Source organism: Curcuma longa, unplaced genomic scaffold (genome assembly GCF_044706935.1).
Source record: "Curcuma longa cultivar G26 ecotype Majalengka, Jawa Barat unplaced genomic scaffold, ITB_CL_G26_1.1 utg509_np1212_2302976_RagTag, whole genome shotgun sequence".
Lineage (NCBI taxonomy): Eukaryota > Viridiplantae > Streptophyta > Magnoliopsida > Zingiberales > Zingiberaceae > Curcuma > Curcuma longa.
Genome location: NW_027435603.1, coordinates 735,400 through 759,468, shown reverse-complemented (window position 1 = coordinate 759,468; position 24,069 = coordinate 735,400). Strand labels below are relative to the sequence as shown.

Sequence of the window (24,069 nt, the reverse complement as noted above, 5' to 3'; positions counted from 1 at the left end):
GTTGTATGAGATAGATAGTTTTGGCTTAAGATTTTTAGATAGGTAGTCAGTTTCAATATTGCCTATAAGTACTCCTTTATATCACAGTAGACATATGGAAAATTATTTTTTCCAACTAGGCTGGATGGTGACTGTGCAACAAAGATCATCAATACATATTCATTCGCCCTGTCTTAAAGTAAACAGATGAGATTTCATAACTCTGAAAAGCACATACCTTCCTTATGATTCTTCGTATGGGTTCGACAATGCTTCGGGGCTCAACTGTTCCACATGTGACGCTCGGCAGCAAAGGCGTGAATGCAAAATAGTTCCGTGGAGATATCACTTGCACGTCGTACATGGAACTATCAACATTCCTCAAGAAAGTCGTGCCAGCCCAACCAGTTCCAAGAACTAACACCTTCTTCTTGGGAGGCACCTGAGGTAGTTCATCCGGAGCTGGATCTGGTCTTGCATCGGCATATGCCACTAAGCCTCCACCACTGCAACATACCGAGATTCAGCACAAATATTAATAATCATAATAAAGTAGAGGTATATTGCATCCAACTATGATATGAACCGAACAATTTTCATTCTCTCGTATGATACGAAGATTAATTCACAATTAAGACTGGCCAATAAACCGCCTCATAAAATTCGATCGAAGATAACAGCGATGCGTAGAGGAGAAAGAAAGGATCTGGCAGCGAAGACCACAACGAGCTAGGAGAAGGCAAAAATCGATCAAGAAACGGAGTGGTCGGAACCATTGAGGAGAAAGAAAAAAAAACACGACCTGGCAGCGAAGACGATAACGAGCTTGGAGAAGGAGGGGCGAGCAGCGCCGTCGAGTAAGGAGGCGAGGAGACGCATTTCCGGTGATTCAGGCACCGATCGACCGAGAGGGAAGGAGCGATCTGGAGAGCGGTAGCTGCAGACGACTTTGCGGAGGAGGAGGAGAAAACCTTCTTGCGTATCGCGAACTTTCCCGTTTATTAGGAAAGGGGACACGTGTTTTACGCCGATGTGTGTTGACTGTCGCAATAAAATAAAAAGACGCCATTTATTATTGTTTTGGTTAATATTTTTTTTAAAATAATAATAATAAAATAGCGTTTTGCACATTCTTTATTTTTACTATTATTATAGAAATGAATTAATTTGATATATATTTTAATTTAATCAAAATTATCACATATTATCAGATTAAAAATATTTTTATTAACTTAATTAAAACTGTAATTTTATTAAAATTGATGGTAATAGAACAATAATATAGAATAAATTATAGGAGCTATTATTATAATTATAATAGCTATGAATGTAATTGTTATAACAGCATTAAATAATTTTAATTAAATTTAAATAATTTAAATAAATTAATAATATAATAATATTTTTTATAATAATTTAGTTTCGAACCTTTGAGTATAAAGTTAGAGTTATGAGCAATGGATTCAAAATCAAAGCAGATCCAAATCCAATAAATCAAAAAAATTTCAAACTAATTAAATCAATTGAATTTTCTAATAAAAATTAAATAAATCGTACTGATAACTTTTTGATAATGATATATTTCTATTCGATTTTAACTCTTAAATCAACGATTTTGATGTGTGCTTAATTATTTATTATTGTTAGTGATAATTTTGAAAATATAAGTGAAGATCATGCAAAATTATAAATTAAATATTATCTTTGTCCAAATCTTTAACAATTGTGATAGTTATAAAAGAGAAATAAAATAAATTAATTTATTCAATTTACTCGAATTAATAATTTAATCCAATTTTTACTCACTTAACCTCTAATCCCTCCTTAATTCCCCCCTAATTGGAGTTGTCATATCAGAATCTTAACTACTGCGCCACACGTGACACGTGTCTTCATCTCGTGCTTCACCGACACCTACTCATCTTCACTTTCCATACCCGAAATCTTAGGCCCCCTATATTCGATTTATTTTAACCTGATTTTAAATATTAATTAAAAAAACTAAAAACGTGTTTGATAAATTATTTTTTTTTCAAATAAGACTCTAAAATAATAAAATTCTAAAAAAAAAAGATCCAAGACGACAGTTTTTCTTTTATTTTTTCGATTTTACATTATATAGCATCATGATTTATATAAATTATATTTTAGATTTACTTAACAGACGAATTAAAAAATAGGATTATTTTCTTTCAAGATTAATGGAGCAAAATTAGAATATTTAGATTATAAATAAAATGTCAGAAGTTTTTTTTAGTTTAGTTGTTTATTGTGTTTGACGTATTTATATATATATATCACTGTGGATTGAGTTATGGATTGAATGTTTGATGTCATTAAAGGGTTTGAATTTTTTTTTTAAATATTCATTTTAGAAAAAAATTACAAATAATCATTTTTTAAAAAAAAATATTTGTCCACCAGCTGGAGCAACAATGAAAACAAAAATAAAAAATATATATACTTGTAATGCTTTACTGGTTTAATTTATTAAAGAATGCCATTTTTGTTTTTGGATTTAATTTAACTACTTCTTTCTAATTACAACAAGTTCTTATGTTATTGTATATATATGGCAGCTAATCAAGTTAATTAGGATCTCTAAGCATGTTTACTTGGAGGGAAAATTTGAACCGATGGTGCAAAGATGGGAGGTTGCGCATGGCACACAAACCTATTGTTTACTTCACAGGAACGGAGAGGATCGTTCTACTGAAGTCTCCTCCAGTTAATTGACCCAATCAAATTTTCCTTTTTTTTTTTGAAAAACAAATATTGAATAGTTTGCACGACTTTGGACATGGAACTCAATAATGTTTCTAGTTAATTTGACCCTAATTTTGTAATAATTTAAAGACAGCTATAAACATCTAACTATTCACTGTCTGATTTGACATTTCATCCTTTGAGACTCTCCACTTCCACATTCCCCAAAAAATATTTCTATAATTCCGAAATCCACAAGAGCTTATATATAGCTTTCAGCTCATTCTCCTTATGGTCTTTTGGAAAGTTTGAGTCTTTGATTGTGTTTTGGCTTTCTCTTGTAGTTTATTTGTTGGTAATTAATTAAAAAGCTGCAGAGAGACTACTGAAAAGCTTCGATATATCCATGTCTTACAAGATGAAGGGCATCTTCAAAGGGATCAGATACATCTCTCAAATCTTTGGTGCATGATTCATAATCTCTTTTGTAGCTCTTCAGTTTGTGTTGTTCAGCTTCTTGTGCTGTGTCTTACCACATGAAGTGCAGTGGTGCAGAAGGAGCATGAGATGGAAATAGGGTACCCTACAGACGTGAAGCATGTAGCTCATATTGGCTCTGGCAGTCCTTTCTGGGTACGTACTTGTTCTTTTAATTTCCTAGCTATAGAGATCATGAACATATTAGATATTTGAATGTGAACATTGGTGCAGATCGATGAGTTCAAATCGGCATCAGATTTCTCAGGTTCCCTTAGCAATTATGGCTCTGTGGGGGACTCCTGGGCTTCCCAAGGTATGCCTTCAGTTTTATGGCAATTGGCATGGCACATATATATATATATATCTCTGCAATCTGCTAACGAGGCTTGTTCATGGCAGATTTTGATCGGCAGAGAGACATCTTCATGGACCCGCCTTTGCCGCGCATACCAAAGGCCCCGAAGAAGAAGAAGAAGAAGAGCAAGAAGAAGACGCTGGAGTCGTCGTCTCCGTCGTCATCGCCGGAGCGATCGTCGGTGAAGCCGACGGGAACTGGGGGTTGAACAGTATTCTTTGGTTTGATTATATTTAAAAACTGTGAGTAGTTCAAGTAAAGAACACAATGCAAGAGGAGAAACGCTTGTTGATTTCATATATATATTTGTAAGTGTTGAAGAAGACAGATGAAAGATATATTCAATATTTTGCTTACCATTCTTGTCGATCAATTCTCATTGTAAAAGTAAAATGCAAGGTAAACAAAAGAGAGATAAATCGTCAACAAGATGAACCAAAGAACAAGTAATGCATGAGCTTGAAGCACCAAGCAAAGCATAACTTTGATGCCTACTGTATCATAAAGAAAGCTGCAGCCTTATACTTTGGTCCAGAGGCTAAGTTTTTGGAAGGGTCATGGGGTTTCTACAAATACCCTAAACCACACTGCATTTCCTCGACCTCAGTTTTCATTCTTCCTCGCTCGCCATGCTCATGGCGAAGTCCTGTGGCCTCCTCCTCTTGCTCGCCTTCGCTCTGTCCTCGTCCTCGGCTTACGCCACGCAGTTTAAGGTCGGAGGATCGCGGGGCTGGTCTCTTCCTGACCCTGACGCCATGTCATTCAACCAGTGGGCTCAAAGGAATAGATTCCACGTAGGAGATTCTCTATGTGAGTTGCGGCTTCAATTCGATCCATCTCTTCTCATTTTGAAAATATTCAGATCTCATTTTTAGTTTCACGTTGTGTTCTAGTGTTTGTTTATCCAAAGGACAAAGACTCGGTGCTCGAAGTCGACCAAAATGCTTACGACACATGCAACACGAGCACGTACATCAACAAGTACGACGACGGCAACACCGTTTTCAAGTTCACTCGATCGGGCGCTTTCTATTTCATCAGCGGCGTCGAGTCCAACTGCCTCAGAAATGAATCTCTCGTGATTCTCGTCATGGCAAATCGAACCAACCGACATCAACTGAGCCCCTCCGCATCGCCACCCGCAGAGGCTCCGACGCCGACGCCATCGTCGTCGTCCTACCCTCCGCCGCCTTCAGAGGCACTCGAGCCGTCTCCATCTCCATCGCCGCCGCCTTCACCTCCGTCTCCGCCGCCGAGCCCGAGCGAGGTCACACCAGCCGCTGAGCCTGCACCGGCCGGGGAGGAACCCAACAACCCTCCTCCCCCGCCAAACGGGGCTGCTTCGAGGGTGGTGGGCTTCATGGGCTTAGTTGGGCCTTTATTTGGGCCAGCCTTCTTCTTATTCTTCCTTTGACGATGCGATCGAGGGGGAAGGGAGGGTGGGATCATAATTCGTCGTATCGTTTTATTTTTATTTTTTAAATTTTATTTTATTTTTTGGTTTGAGTGTGATTTGTTTGAATAAGCTGTCACGAACAGTACGTTTCGATAATAAATCAAGTTAAAAATGGAGCATAATTTGAGTATATTCTTTGTTCGTAGATTGCTGGGACGACGGAATGACTACGACACTGTCCGCATAATTTAATGCGTGGGGAAATTAAACATTCTAATTTCTTTTTTATTTTCGTCATAATTTTTTTTTTGGGAAAATCCGAATATTTTGGCGACGTATTGACCGTGCCAACCCCTTTAAATACTCAGCATAACGCCGGGTCTGATCGTCCATCCATTGAACCAGCAGTCGGACGATCAGCTTTATTCGCCGCCAAACTCGTGCCTTTCGCCATCGCTTTCCTCCTCCTCCTCCCTCCCTGTGGAACGAGCAATTCCTCTCCGCACATCGCGTGATCCTCGTGCTTGGTATTTATTTATGTGTGTTTCTCTCGCTTGATCGTCGCACTGTTCTTGGTTCATCGCTCGATCGCGGGTTCTTGCGGCGGCTGCGGCTGGCAGAGCAGTTAGGGTTTTGGGGGTTCTTTCGCTGTGGGAAGCACTGAAGTTGCTGGATTTTGAGGTTCTCGGTCGGTTTCCTCGTTGTTATCGGCGTGAGGGCTCGATCGAATCGCCCTTTTTTGTTTGTAGGTTTTTTTTATCGGTTTCTCCGCCGCCCCGGTTCATAAGGTTCTCCTGCTGTGATCGCCTCTGGGGATCGCGTTGCTTGTGAAGATGATGGCTTCCGTGAGTCAGTCTGCCGCCGGGATTGGTGTTGGCGATCTCGTCCGGCTCAAGGCGCCTTGTGTCAGGCCTCGGATCGCGCCAGTTCACGCTGTGTCTGCGATCAAAAACCTTGATTTGACGGTTTCCACCAGGAAACCCCTTTATCTCGCGTCGCCGGAGCAGTCTAGGTTTGGATTGCTACACCGCGATGGGTCCTTGTTGGCCATCAGGCCCCGTGGTCATGATTTCAAGTGCGAGGCCTACGAAGCTGATAGATCGGAGGTGCCTGAGATCTCCCCTGAGCAAGCTCGTTCCGCTTCGGCCCAAAAGGTAAAGATCGGCATCTATTTTGCTACCTGGTGGGCTCTCAACGTTGTCTTCAACATCTACAACAAGAAGGTCCTCAACGCCTTCCCCTACCCTTGGCTGACCTCCACCCTCTCCTTGGCGGCGGGTTCCCTCATAATGCTCATTTCCTGGGCCACAAGGATCGCCGAGGCCCCCAAGACCGATTTCAATTTCTGGAAAGCCCTTGCACCGGTAAGGCAAAAATTCAATTTCTAAAGCTTTTTATCTTTATGTTTTCATCTTGTCAAGATCAAAGGCGTTGTATGCTGAATTCCTTCGATCAGGTGGCGGTCGCGCACACCATCGGGCATGTGGCGGCGACAGTGAGCATGTCAAAGGTGGCGGTCTCGTTCACCCATATAATCAAGAGCGGGGAGCCAGCTTTCAGCGTGTTGGTCTCAAGGTTTCTGTTGGGAGAAACCTTCCCTGTGCCGGTGTACCTCTCGCTGGTGCCGATCATCGGTGGATGTGCTTTGGCTGCAGTTACAGAGCTTAACTTTAACATGACTGGTTAGTGCAGGAATTAGCGAAAATTCTTCTGTAAACTTTCTTGTTCATTTCTAATAGCAAAGCCTCAAACTAGTGTAAAATAAACTGCATATCTTCAATGGTACAAGTAGTGATACAACACAACAAAGCATGACACAATGATCCATAACCCATTGCTGCTATAGAGTTAAGATAGCTTAACATTTAAAATGTGATTCTTTTACTCGTCCTGTTCTTGTTTACTAGAAGAGAACTTTGCCACAGCATTTCCATTGCTAATTTTGATCTATATATCTAAACTTATTCTCCTTTGGAGTTAAGATAGGTTATCGTTTAAAATTCTCTCATGATCTACTAGAATATTACTTTTGTAACAGCATTTCTTTAGCTAATTTTAGCTTATCGTATAACTTATTCTTAATGTTATACTAGTTCTTGTACTTGCAACAACAACAACAACAACCAAGTCTTATAGGTGGGTATATTAGTTCTTGTACTTGTGAACAAAAAATTGAAAATTAAAAATAGACATATTAAATGAAATGGAAATTTAGTAAACAACTAGTCAGATTTATATTTGAGAATTCTCAAGAACTCATGAAACTAAAGACCTCTATAATGTAAAACCAGACATATCCAAAATCTAGATTCTGAACTTTTGGAAATTTTCTTTCGGTTTTCTGACTTAAATCCAAACATAATACTAAATTAGAATTAGAATTGATAGATAATATTTTCTAATTTAGAAATTAAATATTTTCAACAGGAATTGATGAACTCTTAGATATCTCATTATTTTTCTTCCTTTCAACACTTGAAGGACAAAACTTTCTTTATTATTAGCTACTTTTGTTCTCTGTTCTCTTTGAACTTATTAGTAACATAATCCTTTTTAGCTGTTCAAATTTACAGAAAAACCATTCATAGTGCGTGCTTTCTTTGCCTCTGTTGTTTTCTGATTGCATTACTTTTGGCTTAACTTTTGAGCCAGTGTTGTTGAATAATCTTAGATTAGATTTTGCTAGTGTGATTTGACCAATTGAAGCTTGAGGCTGTTTATAATAACCTGAACATCTTTAGGTTGATTACCGAGGTGTTTGTGTTTGTGTTTGTCTTGGTTTCAGGTTTCATGGGTGCGATGATTTCGAACCTTGCGTTCGTCTTTCGGAACATCTTTTCGAAAAGGGGAATGAAGGGGTTATCTGTTAGTGGGATGAACTATTATGCTTGCCTCTCAATGCTGTCCCTGGTGATACTCACACCATTTGCTATTGCAGTTGAAGGACCTCAGATGTGGTCTGCTGGATGGCAGACTGCACTTTCACAAATTGGTCCTAACTTCGTATGGTGAGAAAATTTTCTTGGTTAGCTTTGTCACAAACTCACATCACTAACATCTTACTGCAGTACCTTATTCTTTCATGTTATAATTGACATGGAAAACAATTGAACCCTAGTTTATCTAAGAGCAGTTTAGAAATGAAGGTTATGATTTAACATGCATGTTAAAGCACTACTAACGTCTAAGTACTACTATTGCAGTAATGTTGACTAAAGTTGTTACCTACACGTGGCAAGGAACAACTTTTAGCTACAGTTTATATAATTGCAATCTCGAAATGAAAGCTTACACTGCTTGTCTTTGAGTTTTAGTTTCTTGCCTTCTCTTTGAATACCTCTCTACACCTGAATGACTCAACTCAAATTGAGTTTCTCGTAACTATGTTTGTATTTTGTAACTTTCCATGTTAGATAAATCTTGTCTATCAACTAGGAAGTTTCCTTTGTTTAAATAAGAAATTTTTGAGCTTGGATATGGACTTCTTAATAGGTGGGTAGCTGCGCAAAGTGTCTTCTACCATTTATACAACCAAGTCTCTTACATGTCCTTGGATGAGATCTCACCTCTGACGTTCAGTATTGGCAATACCATGAAGCGGATATCCGTCATCGTCTCATCCATCATAATCTTCCGTACCCCTGTTCAGCCTGTCAATGCCCTTGGAGCCGCCATCGCCATCCTCGGAACCTTCATCTATTCCCAGGTAACATTTTTTAACTGTTAAAACTAGTGTTGTGTTTCTGTTCTCCTGAGATCAAAGAAGAGATCACCGAAACAAAAGCTCACTAATATGTTGCTTGCATAATAACAAATCTTAGCACATACTCGAGACCTTTACCTACTTTGTTTAAATGACACATCTGATATTTCTACTCTTTTAATTGCTCGAAAAAATATGCACCAGCTATGCATATAAATACATCAGTACATATACCTATGCATAATTGCTATTCCTTTGTAGTTACATTGTGTTCTTGTTGTGAGTGTGAGCCTTAACTAGATTCCTTTTTCGATATATTATGCAGGCGAAGCTGTAAGGGATGATTCGAAGGGGATGCAATAATAAAGTGAAGCTGCTCCAGTAGTATAGGATTTGGCCATAGGTATTTTTTTTTGTAGAGTTCCAACAAGAGCCTTCTCTTGCGAATATACCAAGATTCGTTGACTCAGCATATTAATTATAATTTTTGCTTGTATCTTTAATTTTCATGCTCACTTTGGTGCTTGAATCAGACAGTTCAAGGGATGCCTTAACAGAAGGGAGTCAACTAAAATAATCCTTCTGAACATAATTGTATTATCGGGTGAAGAAGACCCTTTAGCAAAGAGAAGTTTAATTGTTTGCAGTAGATGCTATTTTTTTGGTTGCTGTTTCTTGCTATAATGGCTTTTTTATTGAGGACTTCTCGATTTTCTTAAGAATCTTTTTGTATGCTTTCTTTTTGGTTGCATTTCTGGTAATCACGTTGAGAAATTAGAATAGTGATTTAGGATTTAGAAATTTGAGAATCTAATTGACAGAAAGAAACGAACATCAATTTTCTGGAAACTGCAGCTGCAAGTTAAAAGGACAGTCCGGTGCATTAAATTTCCTTCAAAATGAGATCTCAGAAAAGATTTATTATATATAGTCTTGTATGTTTTGTAAGAGATTATTTTTGAAATTCAAACTCATGATCTTTTGAGATTCATTATCATGTGTTAAGTCATAGGCAAATATTACCATTAAATAATTATATAATGATTCAGACCAAATGATGATGCATGAAGTTCAATTTTTCCTGTGAACAATTGTCATATTTAATTTCGACAAAGTTGAATTATAAGATTTAAATCACTGCGTGCGTGCAAAATCTACTATTATTAATGGTAATTAAAGGTAAATGTTAAACTTACAGGAGTAAATAGAGATTCCAACTCAACTAGGCAATGTTTACTGTGACTAATGGAGAAAACACTTTAGGATATGTGATAACATTATGTTTTTGCAACTTGCAACTACAAACAAATATTGCTAATAAATGAATAAATATCCTCTGAAACAATCATAATCAAGTTCTTAATGGGAAAAAAACACCCTATTGCTAAATCAACACACCGACAGTTTAGCTAGGCTTGCTCTTTGGCAAATTAATCTCACCCAAACTGATCATCTAATTACTTTACTAGTTAAGATCACTTAGTAAATCCTTGCACACTTTTGCTTCAGGCTCGAACACCATCGAAGAGGCCAAACTCTGTTAGAATCCCTGAGAAGATGTCTGTATCAACATGCTTAATGATTAAAAAAAAAACTGATTTCTTATGATAAAAGATCATTCACACAACAAATCCATATATACACACAAGAAGCCAATAGATTATGAGCCATATATTTTAAAGAAAAAAATTACAAAATCAATTAAAAATAAGGATTAATAGTGTAAATGAGCGTTTATTATAAGCTAGATGGCCAAGAACATGAACGCAAAGAGAAAGGAGTCAAATATGCAGGGTAGTTTCGGTTCAATATAAAATTATTACCTGATGTTAAATTTAAACAAGCAGCCACCAAAAGAAACTCTACCTCATCTGCCTTTCACTCACGAATTAGACTGAAAGAGATGACCAGTCAAAATTGAAAATTTACGATACAATTCATAAAGCATGGCAATAACAACTGCTGTGCTTAGCCACCATAGAATCCTTAAGTTAAATATCCCAACATGCCTAATTGTCACCAAAGGTGGTCTTCTTCCCTCTGCTATTGCAACCCCTGCCCCTACCGCTGAAGCCGCGTCCTCTACCGCGGTCACCTCTCTCCCACCACGTCCACCACTTCTTCCAAATTTCCCACCGCTTCTACCACCGCCATCCCTACCGCTGTTCCAACCTCTGTTGCTATTGTCACCTTTTGGCTTTGCTTCGTCAACAGTTAGTGTGCATTCTCCAAGTTCAGAGCCATTGAGCTCGATTGCCTTATTGTAGGCATCCTGGTCCTTGAAATCCATGTATGCAATCCTGTAAAATAACATAAACAACAAAAGGTTAGGGTCATAACATCTGGAAGCATCTATATTGATTTTTGGCTAAGAGATATTAAACTCTACATCAGAATGATTAATGCAGATTTAAAATGCAAATGGGAGTAGGGAGTCACGGAACTAACCCTTTAAGGGCACCACTTTCATAGTCCTTTGGTATAGAAATACGAGTGATGCCTCCACACGATCCAAAATGCACTTGAAGGGAATTCCTAATCTGTAGGAGTACTACTATTAATAGAAGTGACAACAAAATTTCCTGTTACAATGTAATATCAAAAAATACCTGATCCTGCCCAAGTGATTTATCAAAGCCTTTTACAAATATGGTATAGCTCTGATCTTTGCTGTCCTTTCCATTGCTGCAAAATGGAAGAACTTAAGCACATAGAACTATGGCATTTCAAGAGGCATAAATCTCCTTAACTCATTTCCTTCTATTTTGTTACTAGTAAGATATTTTTTAGATTGAAACACTCCTTGAAATCGTAAAGGATGTTATTGTTTAAATGAATAACACCATGCTGATAAATATCAGTTTACTTAGATTCTCATGTACACTTGAACTTGAACAGCTTTAGTTGAGAAACATACCCACTCTGAGGCGTATGTGAATCCCTTTCTTGTGCAACCTCAAGTCTAAGCGCACGTCCAAAAAATTCCTGGCCGTTCAATTCAACAGCCTAAACAAGAGAAAATAAAAATCTCTGAGATAGACAATCTCCATACTGATAGTATCATAACAATGTTAATTTTAACACAAAAAATTCACAAATGGAAATGACAACAAACAACTTCACCAGTAATTGAAAGAAAGATTGCAAACCTTTTTGACAGCTTCCTCGGTAGCAAAATCAATATGACCAAATCCCTTGGAGCTACCATCAAGTCTTGTGGCCAAACGGACAGCAGCAACTTCCCCTGCTGCTTTGAAAAATTCTGACCTGAAAAGGAATAACCTAACATAAACAAAAGATTTACATCACTTCAATTTTATATACAAAGAATTTATCTTCAATGGGGCCTTTTGGATATGTTAAGAGAGTTTTTTAGGTATAATGGATTCAATCTCACAATGATACTTTTAGGTTTAAAGTTTTATCATAAATCTTTGTTTGTTTTTTATAATTCAGATGTCCAAGCTTTGCCTGACTTATCCTGGAGGTAGACTATTTTCCCCTAGTTTGCCTACCAAGTAAATCAGAGCACAACTAATGCACACTCAATGCCGACCTCCAGAATATTCATCCCTATTGGGATTCAAACTCTGATCCTCTTATTTGTTCCTCTGAGTGTTTTACCACTGCACCATACTGGTGGGGGCACATATCTTCCGAACATAGAGCCTACCACAGCAATAGCTGGTCATAAGGCAAGCAAGTGTGAGAGGTCTTAAATCATGAATCATATTATATACACATGTAATGGTTAACTTATAATAACTATAACACTTTTTTTTTTCCAAACTTGACATCCATTTAAACTCAAGGTTTTAAAAACAGTATCCATCTTTATGGGGAGGCCACCTAATTGCAACCTCACTCGTCTACCTACAATAGATCTAACCGATAGACCATACAAATAACATTATAGACATAATTTATGCTCTTATAAATATAAAACGAGTTTATATCATTTTAGTAAATGTATTTAAAATAATGATAAATAGATTGGTTGACCCTTCATCTCGAGAAATAACATCCAAAATATACATTATACTTTCTATACATAAAATGTTTTATATGAACTTAGTAATCATATGAAAAAATAATGATAAATCATTTGATATTTATAGAGTCAATACATAATTAAACCTATTCAACTTATATATACTTTTATATTATATAGTAAAATATATAAAACTCAATTATAAAAACTCTATATGATAAACTATAGCAATTAATGGAAAAGAAGACTAAAAATAGAGAAAATCAATGTTAATTGGGATTCAAACCAGATTGGGATGCAAACCAATGAACCCCAAATGGAAGTGAAGATGCCCCACCATTAGTGTAGAAACTCCATCATATCTGCCTTTATTGATTACTGAATTTAAACTGATCTGCCAGGTTTTACATGTGAAACAGAATCGATTTGTTGTCAATTTCAGATTTAGACTGTTGAACCAGTATGCCAATTTTGATATGTAAAGACACTAGTTTCACCTAATGAATATTTGAGTAGAGAAAATATTGTGTTCTCAATTTTCTACTTCAGCAAAGGATCAAGCTATGCTATCCATCTCTGATGAAGATCACAACAGAGAAACCAATTTGTTCTCTGCTAATTCCAGCAACAAATAGAACTGTGCTATCCATCTTTCTTTCAGAACCCTTGAATGCTTTACTTTTCTCTCAGGCTACATGTTGCTATATGCACCACCTCAGGGAGCTAACTCAAGAGTTATGTTCCTTAGATCTCTATTCATTCTCATTTCATCCATTTTCTTATTATTCCCCTCTTTGTTGATGTGTTGATCTAACATCAAAGGGAACGCTTGGAACAATAGTTTGGTTTCTGTGGCATCTAACCTATGTTTTCATGAGAGCTTTTCTAGTTCATGCTACAAGTAGGATGTATATAATATCACTCCTGCTTGGGAGAAAACGTTAAAAAGTATTACCTTATTAGGTATAATGGGTTAATCCAGATTTCACACTTCAAGGGGTCTTACCATGAATCCTATATACATGTTATATTTATCTCATAATGAACAGAAACACTTTCATTTCTCTAAATTTCAGAGAATCATTATATGTATCTATGAAAAATATCTAAGAGGAATGCAACAAACACATATGCTATATAGTATATGAGCATAACAAGAATGAACAATGAACAATGATATATTAAATTATACTCACAGATCCTCCCGCCCAACATCATAGGACAAGTTTCCAACAAATAACGTTCGAGATCCAGATGTCTGATTTTGTACCAAAGGGGTTTTAGGCTACAACAAAAGCATGAAAAAAATAAGGCAGATGGGACTACAATAAACATTAGAGTACCACTTCAAATTACCAGAACGTAAAACAGCAGAAATAGATAGACAGTCATGTTTTTTCAGACTTTTTAGTAGTTTGTTTCTGAGCACTATTCAACTGTTGCACCCTTCACCTTTACATCCTTATCCTGGATTAACATGACTGTTTCAGAAATAATATACCATCTAATAAAAGCTACTAAACCTCAAGAAAGTGCAAACTTGCATTGCATGGTTCTCAATGTAATTTGTGTTTTCATTTTGTAAGTCTAATCTTGCTATTCTCCCTACAATTATGGCCTTCACAATTTAGCCGCAATAATTCTACACATGATGCTTCACAAGCAAAAAAGGTCATCAATTTTAAGACACTCAGAAATCAATGTCTCATAGGATCATAATGGCGCCTGCATTCATCATCTAATGTTGCTAGCTCCTTCCTGGTTTGGCTGTGACCAGATAAACAAGAACCATGATGATTTTTGAAATGGGATCTGGAATTCTAGAACCACCTATTGGAACTGTGAAAATAGTTGCTTCTTTGAAAGCAGAATATGATGACATTGAATTGGATAAGGAGAGTTATTATCTATCATCATAGAATTATGTGTTAGCTGGAGATGCAGAGGCAGTGGCTAACCCAGTGGAAGAGTAAAGTTGCTTCAGCCAGTTTATTACCTATATATAAGTTCAGCTAGCAACATGATAGCAGTCTATCTTCTAATTCAACAGTTAAATTATCAAGGATTAAGAATTTTACCAGAGTATTTTCAAGATTAGATATGCTGCACCTGTAGGGTAAGCAATAGCCAGCCATCATCTTACTCACCCTCACCCACTCATGGCGTGAAATATTGCCAAGTCTATTGTCTCACTAGGGTCAGTCTTCACCCTTTGTCCAATTCAATCGTGTTTAGTTGGGTTAGTGGAGTTTTTGAGATGTTAGGACTATTTGTGTGAGACTCCTCTCTGTCCATGCACTTCTCCTCTTCCTATCCTTTCCCTTTACAGGGCTGCATACTTGTTGTTCACCCCCAACCAAAGTCGTCGGCAAGCATCAATCCCTTCTCCCCTCTACTCCAACATCCCTTCTCCTTCTCTCAGTCTCTCTCCCTCTTGTCTTTGTTTCCACATGTCACAACCACTTGGGGTTCAATAAATTATTGTAGCCAACACCCCTTCTCTCTTCTTTTCTTGCTCCTCTCTATGAAACTGTGGCTTGCAAGGATTGACTTTCTAAGGTTGGATGGCCATCATTCATGATCAATTTAGGGGTAAGGATTTAGTGAGTAGTTTCTTTGTTGATGTTGTGAAATGATCCCCTATTTAGACTAACAACTATTTAGTATTTAGATTAAATTTGCCTGAGTTTTCCATACCACCGAAACACCTACTCTATTTTTTTGGCCGAGGAGAATTGTTAGGAAAAGCTTGTTTAATCCAACTCCTATTTTAGGATTTGGAATAGTAATGCTAGCAAACTAGATTTCGCTAAATTGAGGATTTGATCGTCCAAAGTGGAATCACGCGCCTAGATCATGACATTAAAAAATAGATAGAATTTTACTTGAACCTTGCACAAGGAAGATCTTTATGCTTAATGTGTAATATTACTATGCATACTGAAAAAAACCTTCTTTGAAATTTTCAATGGCTTCTCATCTTCACTTTCCACATCTGAAGATTTCTCTGCTTCTTCAGAGCTACTGCTACCTGAAGATGCCTGAATCAAATAGAAGCAATCACAAACATACAGTAAGTTTGTAGACCAACCATGAAATATGCAAATATATTACTAATATAGTCAAGAAAAATAAAGAATAATGAACAAAATAACTCGAAAAAAAAAGATTAGAAAGCAACTTGAGTATCCCTCACTCTAAAAAATCTACCCTTTTGGTGAGCTATACTGTTCCTTCTCAACTTTTGAATCAGAAGACAAATAGCATTGGATCTTGGCCTATGTACAGTAGTAAATTTTAAAAGAAATAAATCAGAAATGAGTTAGAGAAAAGGAAGCTAGAAGAGAAAACACTCTGTTCCGTCACAAGCATTGAAGAATATTAAGATACTTCATTCGACAGACAAGTAAAAGATACCATGATATCATCCTTCAAAGGAATATTACACAACACATTGTGTTTGTGGACTTACATCACCCTCGTCTGTGTCACTTTCAGATGGACTTGATTCTTCTTTCTTTTCCAGGTTAGTATCAGGAGCTGTTTGCTTCTTTACTCCTTCAGATGCATCTTCCTGCAAAATTAGGCAGCCTTGTTCAATGAAAATGCGCAGAAGGGCTAGAAGAGAGAGCACATCTCATGCTTCTTTCATGCTAAAAGGAGCAACTATAGGCATTACATTTGAAGGATCATAAAATATAGCTGGAAGAGAAAACATATGTTAGTGCAATATAAAATAATATCATGCTTGCTTCATCCAAAGTACTGTCAGAGTTTGCACTTTCATTTGATTCCTTATCCCTTTTTAAAGCTGCAGGTCAGACTAGCTGTTGTTTTAAACTATGTAGCATTAACTGGCTTCTGATATTACATAGCATTTAAAATAAGCATATGTAATAGCACTATAAATATTACTTTTGCTGGCAATTAGAGGTGCCAAACATGACAGGACCAACATAAAGGGAAAATAGCGCAGGTTGAGGCGGTGGTCAATGGACCTACATCCCAGATTCAGTTCAGGTTGGGTCCCATCTTCATGCCAAACCAAATCCGGCCTGTGTGATGGGCACGATCCAAGATCAAGCCCAGCAGTTATTCCCCTTGAAATTCACAACAGAGCCTTTCAAAAATATTTAAAATTTTAAATAATAGGGACATTATGGTAACTCTATCATTAGAGTGACTAAAATAATACTAAAAATTAAATAAAAAACTCTTAGAATCCAACCTAAATACCATCCACTCCTCATCAATCAAATTCTGCATCTATTCTCATGGTTTCCACCCTCATCTCTCATTCTCATCTTTGAATTCTCATTCTCCATTTCCATCTCTCAAGTCAAATTTGGTTCTCAACCGTCAAGTCTCAAGTTACTGTTATATTCTGCTATTCCACTGACACCAAAGGTGCCATTGGCAAGTGCATTAGTACCTAAAATGTAAGAGGACAGGTAAGGATTGTAGTAGCTAGAGGTCCAAGGCTACACTACTGAGAGGCATGGTGATTCTCATATCACAACTACATGGATAATATATGTAAGTTCTCCATTGGGACATATTCCTTTACAGCCGAAATTGATGATGGCCAACCCAACATTAAAGGAGGCTCAAGTTCCTATGTTGCTAGCAATGGTGAAGTTATCAAATTTAGTTACTATATTAGTTAGCAAAATGTGTTGCAGTGTGTTGGCAACAAAGGTCAAGATCTTTCACGAAATGAGGGTTAATTAGATCAAGGTTTCTCCCTCTTCACTTCACCAAATTAGTTTTTTTATTGATACCTCCATGCTTGTTCCCTTCTAAGCTCCTTTAATCATACACAAATTTGCATGATACAGAAACAAAAGTATCTAATGCATGAACTGCTAATGCTTTTGTCTCTATGCCGCAAGCAAAGCTATAAGAGGAAAGAATCAAGTGTCTCACATGAATCACGAGCTGATCAACATCCAAAGGCAAATGAACCAGAAAGTAGAAAATAGATTAAATCAATTTCAAGGACCATTACTGATTATATTTATGATTATGACCATAATTATGGCGTATTATGTTATGCTTCAACCATATACTTGTAGATCCTCCTGCCTTATTTTATCTTGCAGCTTGATCTCTTGAAGGTAATTTATCTAATTTTTTTTTGTCAATTGCTTCTAGAGACCTACACGACAATTTATGGAATTAGTTATGTTTATGTTTTTTTTTTCCAGAGCAGATAGAAGCCAATGAGAAAATTGGGATTAAGAAGGTTGCCTATATGTAGTCAATGTTTTCATGATTAAACAATCTAATAAGGAATTTGGACATTTCCAAACAATATTGAACATTTGACTTCACCATTTATAAATTTTTTATTCTCTTATGCTCTAATGTTATGCATTATTTTTTCACTAGTATAGTGAATACTTGGAGTATTTTGAGTGTGACAATGTCTTAGGATAACCCACTATGACTAGCAAAATAATTGGTGGATTTGATCTTCTACCAACCTAGATAGATTGCATTATCAATTAACCATATAACTCAGTAACAATATCACTATAGTTGACTCACTTTATGCTCGTCAGAATCACTTTCTGAACTGCTACTTTCTTCTCCTTTTTTGGATACAACACCAACAGAACCATTCCGACTGGCAATTGCACCATTCTTAATTGGAGTGGAGGCAGTTTTAGCAGGTTCCTGCACCAATACAAAAACAAACACCAAAGAGCATCAAAGTCTGTCTCAGTAACTGTGTTTATGTGAGAATGTGAGACAGAACTAAAAGTGAAACACAATGTTATGTTTGAAGATCTTTACATCATCCGAAGAAGAATCCTCACTGCTACTAGATCCCTTGGTAGAAGCACTTTGCTTTGGAGGAACTTTATCCTGCATTGCCAGGTATTTCATGTTGGGAGGGCAAAAATTGATTGATTGTACAAAATTTAACGTTTGACAAAATTAATAATTGAGTTAGAATGTACCAAGTTAAAAAGTATGATTGGATAGAGTAGCTAATGATACAAGATAAGCTAGGAGTTCATGCAAACTAGTATATTAGATGTTTAGAAGTCTATTGAGCATTTTAAGTTAAAATTAATCATTATTGATAATAGTTAATATCTATCATCAATCGCATAAATGAAAAATTAAATTCTTATTGGGTGCATCTGAAATTTTAATTTTTTAATAAAAAGTATTTTTTGAACTTTTAAAGGAAAAAATAGTAAAAGTACTTATTTTGATTTATGTAATTTATGGATGCTAATTTTCATCAATGGAGTAGCATTGGCAACAATTGGTAAACAGGTTGGGCAAACGCTGAAAGGTAGCTCCTTGAGTTCACAAGGGAAAGAAATAAATTAATCACAATAGATAACTTTACAGAGTTTAAATCAATTACATGTTACATAAAAAAAAAATCCAGAAGCAATTAACACTTAACACACCTCTTCTTCTGAGTTGGATGAAATCTCATAATCTGAACTGCTAGCTTCTGGTTTTCTTTTAGATGGGACCTCCTGCTGAGCCTTCTTAAGCTTCTTGATATCCTCCTTCTGGACAACCATCTAATGATAGATGCAGAATTCTTTTAATAGGTGCATTGTGCAATGATATTTTATATGGAAAAAAATAATATGCATAATTATAATACTTAAACATGGTTGCCTATAAAGAAAAGTCAAAAGACCACAACTAAGTTGTTAAGAAGATTTTATTGATTAAGACTATTGATTAGGGGATTAAAAGAGGATTCAAATAAGGGAGAGAGGGCATGCTTGTGGGTTCTTTCATCAGAGAATCGGAAAGCAGAGTGCAACGCACAGAAAGAAAGAAAGGAAAAAAGAGGGAATGAAGGTGGAGAAAAGAATAAGAGGGAGGAGGGGAAAGAATGTGGGGATTGGAGAGGGAGCTGCAAGCAGCATCTTGGGGTAGAACGCTGCAGTAAACAGTGGAGAAGAGGAAAACAACAGAGAAAAAGAGAGGGAGAGAGAGAGAATAAAGGAGAGGAAAAGCAAGAAAAAAAAAGAAATAATTTAGGGTTTCTGGAATTGAGGAAAATAAGGGGATGGGTTGAGAAAGAATACATGCTCTAGCTTCAGGGAAAAGGGAGGAAGTTGTTTTTGTGTTCATTGATAAAGTAAGCTCTCTAACTTTGGAAACATCCTGATACCAAGGTCTAAGATGTAGTATTTAGTAGGGAGAACTTGAATAAGGATTGAGGCTTCAAAGAGGAACATCTTGAAGACTTGTGCTAAAAAATTTGTTCCAAAAGATAAAGAATCAATTGTTTACACCATATCATGGTTTGATTGATATATTAAAGTAAATAAAATATAAAATGATACAACCACTAAAACATTATTTCCATTATTAATTATGTTACTTGTTATATTTCAAATAAAATGAAGAAATGATTTATTTGAATCACTAATTTTGAGGTGAAGGCTAACCCACACAATAGAGGTTATACATTGGTCATATTGACATGATAGTATACTATTATATGGATTTAATCCAATTATCAAATGACTAACCCAGGTAACCAGGGTTAAGTTTTGCATTTTGATCTGTTACTACTAGAGTTAAATGTGGTTTTAACCTAAATCTAAGACAATTTTTATTTGGTGAATGGATTGAATTTATGTTATTGTTTTTCCTATGACGTCAATTTAAGTTATTTGAACTAATACTATTGATGGTTTTCTATTTAAGCTCTAGTAGTTTGAAGGTAAAATTTGACAAAATGTAATATTACTTATGCCTGGTAGGTCGACAATAGAAGCTATACATCTTCTCAAGCAACTAATTGAAAAGTATCGGGGGCAAAAGCAAAATCTACATATGATGTTTGTTGATTTAGAAAAAGCTTATGATAGAGTCCCAAGAGAAATTATATGGAAAATTCTAGAAAAGAGGGGTGTTAGCGTAGTATATATTGACCTAATTAAGGATATGTATGAGGAAGTAACGACTAGAGTGAAGACTTCAGGCGGATTAACTGAAGCATTTCCAATAAAGATAGGGTTACATCAAGGGTCAGCTCTAAGTCCTTATCTTTTTACACTAATCATGGATGAACTTACTGGACACATTCAAGATACCGTACCATGGTGCATGTTGTTTGCAAATGATATTGTATTGGTAGATGAGACACGTGAGGGAGTAAATGCTAAATTAGAATCTTGGCGAGAAACACTAGAAGAGAAAGGTTTTAGGCTTAGTAGAGTAAAGACAGAATATATGGAATTTAAGTTTAGCAATATTGAACGTAATGAGACAAGTATTAAAATAGGAGATGATGAGTTGTCTGGAACTGAGAGTTTTAAATATTTAAAATCATTTTTGCAAGCCGATGGAGGGATTGAGAGAGATGTCTTACATAGAATACAAACAGGATGGTTGAAGTGGAGGAGAGCATCAGGTGTTTTATGTGATCGTAAAGTGCCTCTAAAACTTAAAGGAAAGTTCTATAAAACGGCAGTTAGACCTGCCATGTTATATGGCGCTGAATGTTGGGCTATGACTCGAGCACATGAGCAAAAGATGAGAGTTGCGGAGATGAGGATGTTAAGATGGATGTGTGGACATACGAAGATGGACAGAATAAGAAATGAGAGCATTAGAGAGAAAGTTGGAGTTGCATCTATTGAGGAAAAACTCCGTGAGACACGTTTAAGGTGATACGGACATGTACTTAGACGACCGATAAATGCTCCAGTTAGGCGGTGTGAAACTATGACAAATACGCATATCAAACGAGGGCGAGGTAGACCAAAAAAGACTTGGTTAGCAACAATAAAACAAGATAAAATTTATTTAAATATAAATGATGATATAATAGGAGATAGAGCTCAATGGCGTAAAAGGATCCATATAGCCGATCCCACTTAGTGAGATAAGGCTTGGTTGTTGTTGTTGTTGTTGTTGTAATATTACTTATGTGCTACCTAGCTCTTACTCGGTCTATACTGATTATGTGGTTAAAAAATATTACCAATAAAAGAATACATGTCTCAAGAGACACTGGGCTAAGCAAAACTTGAGTGGAGAGTATCCTAGTTCTTCTTGCAAAGACTTTTTATTAGAAAGCCTTCTTGTAAATTTTTTATATGTATACATGTATAGAGACCCTACTTATAATGGTTTTGTAGGAAGCTCAGCAATTAAATGTTTTCTCTTCAAAAACCCCACAACCCTCACTCTCCCTTCCTCTCCTTTTCTCTTCTCCCTCTCTTATTCTTTCTTGTTCATCACACTTAGCTGTTCTGGTTCCCTAGCCTTCGCTCCCTGTCTTCTTTTTTTGTTCATCACACTTCTCCACACAACTCAATCCTTCTTTTTATCTCCTAACAAGCTAAATTCTTTAATGGGTTGTGTTTAGGAAAACATGTCTGATCAAAATGGATTATTCTGATCAGCTCTTACATAATAGTGATGATAAAAATTCTATGTAAAATGAGCATAAACTATAAAAACATTTGATATATACAAATTAGAATTTCTGCAAGCAATAGCTGGTTGATCCACACTTTATATCGTAAACTATCTAATTGTAGAAATATAATTTCTCAACAAAAACCCTCATTTTTCCATAATTAATACTTCACTGAGTCTATCTTGCATGGACAGTAGAAGCAATTTAGATTTCATTCATGAAAGATAACAAATTGATGAATAAATTGAAAAAGAAAAAGCAATAACATAAATAAAGAAGTCCTGTATTTGGGAAGAAACTCTATATTATGAGTTAAAATTTAAGAGTATAGGTGTCAAGTAGTAATACAAAATGGGTTCAGTTCATTATTTTTTTGTTATTGCATGCTAGTATTTTTCGAGTCCAAGTGACACCACATAAGCCATGTAGCTAAGCTGGAACCACCTCAGTTTCTGTCTTCTGCTTCTTGGCTACCACTGAATCTAATACCTTTCCAGCATCCCTCTTGCCTGGAGAATGAAAGTATAAAACCAATTTAACACAGAGGGTAAAAAAAATGTAAAACCCTTGAAATCCAGATAATAATATATCCTAACCTTTTGTACCAGATTTTCCTGATACTGCTGAAACAGCTGGTGCGACCTGCATGGCAACAATAATCAATTGATACTTTTCAACGAAGTGTCTCCTTTACTTCCAGTATTAAAAATTTAACATTACCTGAACATTAGTCTTGTTTGACTTGCCCATTTCTGATACTTAAAGTTACTGAGTTTAAGCTGGAAAAAAGGAACTTGCTAAGATAAAGGCCGAATCAAATTCACCTAGCCCAGAATACTTGACAAATTGTATAAGTAGGTAACGTAACACAGATGTTTCAAATAAAACCCACCGATTAATTGCAAAAGAAACAGTTCAATAAAATGCTCATTAAGAAAACAACATATGCAAACCCAAAACTCTTAGCTATTTTTATTTACTTCTCGTTATCAGACAAACTTTCTCATCTATACAAGAGCATAATCAAAAAATCGAAACTTCCATCAGACCGACTAAAGCATATGTATCAACCAGGTGTGCGACCTGGAGCAACGTTCTCCGCGTAACACAGATCCATAGGAAAAGATCAAAATAAAACAGAGATCTGATTTGAGAGCCGCTCAAATAAAACAGAGGGCAACAAGAAACGAAGAGTACCGTGCAAGAATTTAGCTTACGCCAAAAGTAAAGGCGAGGAAGAGGCGGAGTCTCCGCCCTAACTCTGAGCGCTAGGGTTTTGTAGAGGGTTTGCGAGAAAGGTACCGAGGCTCTTATATAGCGAGCTGCGATGAACGCTCTCGTCGAGCTGGAGGGAGTGCGAAGCAGGTGCGCGGGCGTTGTTTCTTGTCTACGTGGCATCGGGTTATTTTTTTCAGAATGATCCTATAAAGTTTTGAAATTGCACTAAAAATATATATATCTCTCTTCAACGGCAATTCCGATTTCCGGATAGCTTAAGATATGGCAAACTTATTGACTACGAATTATCTATAACCCCTTTTCGTTCATCTGCCTCCATAATGTGGTTTAGTGTTATCGCAAATTGGAGCCAAGGACCTTCGAACCACTCACCTATCGCTGCAAGCAATCATGTATAATGTGGTTTAGTTAGATCATTGCCGAATTGTTTAGGAACTTGTTGTTTTGATTTAAAATACTTTATTTGTGAAGTTATTCTATTTTCTTATGGTATGGGGGGAACAGTGTCTTCGTCACCTTCGCTCGGAGTAGGAGCGCTATCCTCTTATCAACACTGCTCGACTAATTCTTTATGTATAAGAATTTTTTGAATGAATACATCCATGTCGGAAATTCTCTTTGACCTCAACCTTTTCTTGACAATCATAGTCAATGTACCTTGCACTTCAAAATCATCTTTGAAAAGGTAGTTTGTACCGAATGTGACACCTAACCACCGACCCGACCATACCAAGTGTATGACTCCGCACACTATCTCGCCTAGTGTTTGACCTTTCCCTGCCTGACCAATCGACTTCCG

The 24,069-nt window shown here is 36.5% G+C and overlaps 4 protein-coding genes and 1 pseudogene across 4 annotated transcripts; 3 read left to right on the top strand and 2 right to left on the bottom strand.

The window, feature by feature from the left end:
• Positions 1–62: 62 nt before the first annotated feature.
• On the bottom strand, positions 63–904 carry LOC141820744 (external alternative NAD(P)H-ubiquinone oxidoreductase B3, mitochondrial-like). The gene is made up of 3 exons (XM_074708109.1): positions 782–904; positions 218–485; positions 63–131 (listed from the first exon to the last, which is right to left on the bottom strand). Exons 1-3 carry the CDS (start codon positions 856–858, stop codon positions 63–65), a joined length of 414 nt encoding a protein of 137 aa, XP_074564210.1. The 5' UTR covers positions 859–904.
• A 2,187-nt stretch (positions 905–3,091) lies between these two features.
• LOC141820743 (CRIB domain-containing protein RIC6-like) lies at positions 3,092–3,728 on the top strand. The gene is made up of 4 exons (XM_074708108.1): positions 3,092–3,149; positions 3,233–3,318; positions 3,397–3,478; positions 3,565–3,728. The coding sequence occupies exons 1-4, from the start codon at positions 3,092–3,094 to the stop codon at positions 3,726–3,728; spliced, it is 390 nt and encodes a 129-aa protein (XP_074564209.1).
• Positions 3,729–4,139: 411 nt separating this feature from the next.
• LOC141820742 (early nodulin-like protein 18) lies at positions 4,140–4,934 on the top strand. Its single transcript, XM_074708107.1, has 2 exons — positions 4,140–4,330; positions 4,414–4,934. Exons 1-2 carry the CDS (start codon positions 4,150–4,152, stop codon positions 4,932–4,934), a joined length of 702 nt encoding a protein of 233 aa, XP_074564208.1. The 5' UTR covers positions 4,140–4,149.
• A 388-nt stretch (positions 4,935–5,322) lies between these two features.
• On the top strand, positions 5,323–9,268 carry LOC141820542 (glucose-6-phosphate/phosphate translocator 2, chloroplastic-like). The gene is made up of 5 exons (XM_074707868.1): positions 5,323–6,280; positions 6,373–6,598; positions 7,702–7,924; positions 8,409–8,622; positions 8,945–9,268. The coding sequence occupies exons 1-5, from the start codon at positions 5,750–5,752 to the stop codon at positions 8,954–8,956; spliced, it is 1,206 nt and encodes a 401-aa protein (XP_074563969.1). The 5' UTR covers positions 5,323–5,749; the 3' UTR covers positions 8,957–9,268.
• Positions 9,269–10,417: 1,149 nt separating this feature from the next.
• On the bottom strand, positions 10,418–23,310 carry LOC141820541 (uncharacterized; annotated as a pseudogene).
• Between the last annotated feature and the right edge of the window lie 759 nt (positions 23,311–24,069).

Bases quoted from the DNA above. Each gene is read 5' to 3' on its own strand.
- LOC141820744 (XM_074708109.1), bottom strand. From the start codon at position 858: ATGCGTCTCCTCGCCTCCTTACTCGACGGCGCTGCTCGCCCCTCCTTC. The intron at 486-781 runs GTCGTGTTTTTT...GGTATGTTGCAG, and splicing joins GTTATCGTCTTCGCTGCCAG to TGGTGGAGGCTTAGTGGCAT. The intron at 132-217 runs GTATGTGCTTTT...TTTGTTGCACAG, and splicing joins TACGAAGAATCATAAGGAAG to TCACCATCCAGCCTAGTTGG.
- LOC141820743 (XM_074708108.1), top strand. From the start codon at position 3,092: ATGTCTTACAAGATGAAGGGCATCTTCAAAGGGATCAGATACATCTCT. The intron at 3,319-3,396 runs GTACGTACTTGT...ACATTGGTGCAG, and splicing joins GCTCTGGCAGTCCTTTCTGG to ATCGATGAGTTCAAATCGGC. The intron at 3,479-3,564 runs GTATGCCTTCAG...TGTTCATGGCAG, and splicing joins GGACTCCTGGGCTTCCCAAG to ATTTTGATCGGCAGAGAGAC.
- LOC141820742 (XM_074708107.1), top strand. From the start codon at position 4,150: ATGCTCATGGCGAAGTCCTGTGGCCTCCTCCTCTTGCTCGCCTTCGCT. The intron at 4,331-4,413 runs GTGAGTTGCGGC...GTTGTGTTCTAG, and splicing joins CCACGTAGGAGATTCTCTAT to TGTTTGTTTATCCAAAGGAC.
- LOC141820542 (XM_074707868.1), top strand. From the start codon at position 5,750: ATGATGGCTTCCGTGAGTCAGTCTGCCGCCGGGATTGGTGTTGGCGAT. The intron at 6,281-6,372 runs GTAAGGCAAAAA...TCCTTCGATCAG, and splicing joins TCTGGAAAGCCCTTGCACCG to GTGGCGGTCGCGCACACCAT. The intron at 6,599-7,701 runs GTTAGTGCAGGA...TCTTGGTTTCAG, and splicing joins GCTTAACTTTAACATGACTG to GTTTCATGGGTGCGATGATT.